Source organism: Limulus polyphemus, unplaced genomic scaffold (genome assembly GCF_000517525.1).
Source record: "Limulus polyphemus unplaced genomic scaffold, Limulus_polyphemus-2.1.2 Scaffold4293, whole genome shotgun sequence".
NCBI lineage: Eukaryota > Metazoa > Arthropoda > Merostomata > Xiphosura > Limulidae > Limulus > Limulus polyphemus.
In genome coordinates, this window is record NW_013669903.1 from 7,059 (window position 1) to 13,335 (window position 6,277).

General features: G+C 35.8%; 1 protein-coding gene across 1 annotated transcript in view; it reads left to right on the plus strand.

The window, feature by feature from the left end:
• The first annotated feature begins 2,673 nt into the window (after positions 1–2,673).
• LOC111088721 overlaps positions 2,674–6,277 on the plus strand; it is a 5,765-nt gene continuing 2,161 nt past the window's right edge. The window contains exons 1-2 of the mRNA XM_022399568.1: positions 2,674–3,195; positions 5,907–6,069. Of these exons, the coding sequence (XP_022255276.1) occupies positions 2,849–3,195; positions 5,907–6,069 (510 nt within the window). The 5' untranslated portion in view covers positions 2,674–2,848. The remainder of the gene's footprint in view (positions 3,196–5,906; positions 6,070–6,277) is intronic.

Genomic DNA, 6,277 nt, shown 5'->3' on the forward strand with positions numbered 1-6,277 from the left:
TTCCGCACTTACTTCTTCCACTATTGTACCAACAGTTTGCCCCTAAAGAAGAAAGGTCTACCTTTCGAAAGTGCTCGGGTTATACGGTTTTATCATTTCTATCAAGACTTCTTGAACCTATGTGTTTTTCTAACATCATGAATGTACATACTTATTGTTAGGTTACGATTTTTATTTTAGAAACCTAAGTGATATCTTTTGTCCAGCACTGTTTGATTAGGTTTAACATGTGTCTGTTATATTCAGTTTTCCTGTAGTTCTACTTACAGGTTATTCAACACATAATATGTATTACATATGTTTATTTCACTACACACTTTCTTACCATTAATTTAGTTTAATTTATACTTCTTCCCCTTAATTTTGTTTGTGTGACACCCCTGGGGGCTGGGGTCCACCCTACTTGCTCCCAATGTTGCTCACTCTCATCCTATAACAGCTAAACCCATTTCAGAAGGCCCAGATTTTGTCAGTTTTCCTCCACCTTATCATGGATTGGGGAATATAGTGTGAAACATGTTCAGTAGAGGCCTGGAATGTTCTACTGACATTGTTTCATGATGATCTTTTTGTCTCTCTTTTGAGAGTGCGTACTTGCAAGCCTTGCCCCATACAGGCTTTACTTCTTATTGCCTTAGCTTACCATCAGGCAGATTTTCTTCTTGATTTTATGTCTTTCAGATCTCTGTTAATGCTATCCATTTTCTCCCTTACTTAGTTTTCAGCTTTGTTTAACCCTATCTACTCTCCCACAGGTAATGTTTACCTTCCACTTCCTTTCTTAGGTGTTCCACCTATATTTAGGTATTTTCGTATTTGGGATACCTCCTCCTTCTTCCCTCCATTTTGGGGTGTTTACGATCTTCAGTTCTTTCTCTCCACACAAGGCTTCTTTACTTTGGGGATCTTCTTGGGTTGGACACTGCTGTTTATTTACCATCCATTGCTAATAGGGACTTAAGGTCAGATCTTTTTCTCCACTAGTCTATTTTTGGGGCTCCTCCTGTACATTTAGCATCATGTGGAGTATCTGCCATACTATATTCAATTTTTTTTTAGTTGCTCTTTTCTTTCATTCTGAGAAAACCGAGTCATCTTTATTATTTTGTGTCCGGCAACTTCCCGTCCTTTACCTGTCCTACCTACAGGTTTTTCCATTTGTCTTGTATGCTCAGTGTTGACTGTGGTTCTAGATCGATCGGTCCTGCCTCAAACAGTTCTTGGTTTTCCCTATGTAGTCTTTGGTCACATTTGAGTAGGCTATTTCTGCATGTCTGGGAATGCCCATGGTACACGTTCTTATTTTCCATTTCTCGGGACGCTATCTTAGGTTTTTTTCACCATGAGATTTGGTCCTAGTTTTGTGCTTTGCCCTTTGAACTTGTTTCATTTTCATACGTCTTTTGTGGGGGTGTTCTGCATTTTACCCGATTTTCACATTTTGGGGGATTTTACCTACACCATTCATTGGATATCTAGCTTCTTCCAAACAGGGGTAGTCTTAACATACTCATATACTCCTTCCACACTCAGCTTGGATAGTTGGATTTTCCAGTTTGATATTTTTTTCCTGTTCCATACCTCACATTCTAGTACCTTTGTGGTTGGTATTTTCAAACATCCCTCTATTGGCACCATCCATTCTCCTCCTTGAATGCATTTGGTGGAGTTTTCTGTTATCCGAGCCATTCATTTGATTTTCCTCTTAATTTTCATCCTTTCCTCTTCATCTATATGTGTTGATAGATGGTCATATCCCCTACACCATTATCTGCTTTGGGTGGTATGTCCCTCTTCTTCTTTATGGATCTTGCTCTGTGGCGAGTGGTACCTGTCGAAGTACACTTAAACAAGTCAAAGCTGCACTGCTGAAATGGGGTGTTCCACAAGATTGCTTGTAGGTTTATCCTCGCAATATGTTTGCTTTATTAGTTTGCCTGTCCCAGACTGTACTCACCCATGGACTACATGGGTAAAGCAGATGGGGAGAGCTACCCATTACTGCCATGCCTTGTATTCAATAAATCGGTATGTAAGTCTTTCAACATAGGGTCACCTGTTGCACATTCTCAGATGTTGTCATTCTTCCAGACTCTCCACTGTGCTTTCTCCCACCTTATCTTCTAGTGAAGTTTGGAAGTCCTTACCACATTCTAGTTCCAAGCTGCTGGGGTGGTAGTCCATGGAATCATCCACCTGAATGAGATAATGAGAAACAGTATATAAACGAAACCATTCAGTTGACAGTAGGGTGTTGTTGTTCTGGTGGTGTAATGTACTGTATCAGAAGTTATAATTTTCCTATTCTTAAAATTTATTTCCGATAGGTACTTACCTCTTCTCACACTTCCCGCTCTTTCTTCTACTGAAAACCAGTGCTTCCATTTTCTGCTCAAATCTAAAGTGATAGTTTGGTAGAATTGAAAGAAGGAGTCACACACATGAAGAGAGTATGTCGCACTCTTATTGATGGATGGTTGTTGTATGATGATTTCAATGTGAGACGCATTGGAATCAGTCAATTCCAGATGAGTGGGAGCTTCAAGGCTTGTGGCATGTGAAAATTTGTTTGGCATGTAGAGGGCAGCACTGAACAAGAATACCTATTTATTTGAGAAGAGGTAAGTACCTATTGGAAATATATTTTCATTATAGGAAAATTATAACTTCAGCATTTATTACTTTATTTTTGGGTGTTTTTTTCCACAATTTCAGTTTAGCATTACTTCATCCATCAACCAGCCTGGTAACAGGACCTTCAAGTGAGGATACTGACTCAGCTTCTTGTATTAATAATGAATGGAAAAAGTCAGCTTCTCAAGCTGATTACAATGATCCTGCTGGTGGAATGACTAGATTAAGAAGTTCTAGAATCCCTATAAATATCATTTACTTCAACTCGGAACATAGGTCTTCTAGCTCACCACGACCTCTGAGAAGCTGTAGCTTGGCATATTCAAAAAGGTGCTCAACTAATTCATCTGACATTATTACCCAAAACATTTTGGATCATTTTATTCTGACAAACTCTTTACACACAGTTAATAATGTGAGGGCTAATAAGGAGACCAATGTGTACAGCTGTACTGGAATAGCAGTTACACCAGCATCCGGGAGAATCAGACACAGTCCTCTTCTTTACTGCTGGAGATGTTTGGTACAGGAACTACCAGTTAGTTGTCTTCAATGCAAAAGGTTAGTAATATAAAAAATATCATTCAATATCGCAACTAGTCCTACCAATTGATGGTGGAGTGCCCTATGTATTTTAGATAGAAAATGACAGATTTTTCTCAATTTTTCTGGTTAGTTTTTTATAATGACTATTGTGACAGACAAAAACATCAAGTTACTCTATATGACAATATGATGCAACATGTGAACATGTAAAAACAAGTCAATAATTTGAGGTTAAGCAAGGAAGATTTTTATGTATGAACTTTTTGTTCTTTGAAATTCTATAACTAAAAAACTAGTTGGCCCACAAACAACTTTGAACATAAATAATTTAGAAATATCACTTGGGAGAGTTGGAATCCCATTGGTAATTCCAGAGTCAAGTAGAATTTTTAGTCAAAGAAATGTTACCATGTTTTTATTGGTGGTTTTTATAAAAATTATCTGACATTACACTTTTAAAAAAGGGTACTTTGTTAATGTCTAAAACCTTCTAACTAAATGATTTTTCAAAGTTTATAAGTTTAAAATACTGAAATATATGATCTGGAACACGTAAAGGCCATTTGGAAAACTGAGCCACGTTGGCTTGACAACATGAGCTCAAATTCAAAAAGAAAGGCTATCAGTTATCCATATTTCTCCACTCCCCACTTTCATGTACAAACTTAATCTGCAAGTGTGAGGGGATCTTACATGAACTTCACTTTCCTGCCATTATTATGACTTTCTTGTTGACATTCATGTTGTTAACTTTACAAAGATTCTTTTTTATGCAACTGTTTCTGCCACTATAATAATTTGTGTAATTTAGTTGAGAGGCTGTACGTACACAATTTGCTTGCAGCATGCAGGATAATTTTGTAATTGCATTGTCAGCTCTAATAGTTTAACATATTCATGCCATTTTATAGTAGTATGCCTGATGCTGTCAAGACTGTTACTTTGCATAAATCTCAACACTTTGTTTTTCGTGAAGGTCATTCTTTTGCTCAGTCCTAATTACTTTTAGAGCCTACCATGCTAATAAAGTGTTAGCCCTTAATACTGACTATACTTCTGCATTTCTTTTTATGTCAGATATTTTATATTTTTCAGTTTTGAACCTATTTCTGTTACACCCGAGAGTGCTTGTGTCATGTGAGATGATTCAGTATTTGAATCTATTATTTCTCCCAACTTCTTCTGATATTGGACTTTTGGAAACTAGTTCTATATTTCTAAACTTCATATTCCCTTTCTGCTATTCCTTCTTGAGTTTTTGATCCTGAATTTGGTGAATAGGGAGTGGAGTTCTTCTACATGGTTTATGTTGACCCACCATCAGTTTCTGCCTTGCAGCTATGATTTTGTTTGTGCTCAGACATTCTTTTTCTGCACAATTAGCTGTTCTCATTCTCCTCATTATTTTAAATCATAATCACATGTATACTTTAATGTTTTTATTATTTATGGGTCTTATTGATACTGTTTTTATTACCAAATGGCTCTTTTGTTTTTGACACTTCTAGCCATTAGACTGTGTTGTAAAGTGTTCATCCTTTAATCAGCTGACATCTACATATATATATATGTATCTTTATCCCTGTTTTGTTTTTGTCTTTGCAGATATTTCACTTTGTATAAAATGCAGCTATAAAATAAAGAGATATATTGGGATTAAAACAATGCTAGTTGAGCAGTAGATCAGGTACTCTGTTTGGTAAGGTCTATCCTTGTTCTATATACTCATCAACATTACTAGATAGGCAGTAGACCAGGTACTCTGTTTGGTAAGGTCTTCCTTGTTCTATATACTCATCAACATTACTAGATAGGCAGTAGACCAGGTACTCTGTTCGGTAAGGTCTATCCTTGTTCGTATCTAGTAATGTTGATGAGTATATGGCAGTAGGCCAGGTACTCTGTTTGTAAGATCTATCTTTGTTCTATATACTCATCAACATTACTAGATAGGCAGTAGACCAGGTACTCTGTTTGGTAAGGTCTATCCTTGTTCTATATACTCATCAACATTACTAGATAGGCAGTAGACCAGGTACTCTGTTTGTAAGATCTATCTTTGTTCTATATACTCGTCAACATTATTTGACAAGAAAAACTATGTTCTCTGTTGTGTAGATCTGTTTATTCTTTAAGAATTTCATATTAGAGTCTGAAAATCTTCATTACAAATTTGCTGTACAATGCCGTAGTTATAAGAATTGTTATATAATTAGAGTTTTGTGAAATATAAGTTATTTCATACTATTATTTTGAAAAAACCCATTGAGGACTAATTAAAAGGAAAGATGAACAAATTGTAATAAAGGTGTGATTTTAGCACTATTGTGAGGCCTAAAAATCTTGTATGTTATACAAAACTAGATGTTTTGTACTATTGCATTAAATTTTGTTACAAATAACATTTTACATATATTTGTGGCTGCCACTGCATTAAGTCTAGTATTTATATGGCTTCTGAGCTGGGCATCAAACAAAAGTCTGTTATGGCATTGATGAGCCTGAAATACTGTTTTCACACATATGTGATAAGAAATCAGCAAAGAAGTAATTAAGATGAACGTGAAGTGAAAATGTTCACATTTAAATTACATTCTATCACTTTTGAAATTAAAAGCCTCAGTGCTTTGGTAGCTTGGATATTTCGTACCATAATATACCTACATAAATAGCTCAATGTTTATTATGTGATATTACAATTAGTTAAGTACTTTTCACTCCTGTAGGGTATCTCCTGCCAAAGCTCAGTTGGGCATACATCCAAGTGAAGTGATCATAAGGAATGAAAAAGAGCAACTAGCTCTTAATACAAAACAAATGGAGGAGAGAATGCAAGAGTTAGAAAATGAATCTTTTCAACAGATGAGTCAACTTGAAAAATGGGGAAAGGTGAGTTTAAGTAGAGTTATATAGAATGTATACCATGTAGCGTGATTGTCAGTTTAAGTAGTGTTATATAGAATGTATACCATGTAGCGTGATTGTCAGTTTAAGTAGTGTTATATAGAATGTATACCATGTAGCGTGATTGTCAGTTTAAGTAGAGTTATATAGAATGTATACCATGTAGCGTGATTGTCAGTTTAAGTAGAGTTAT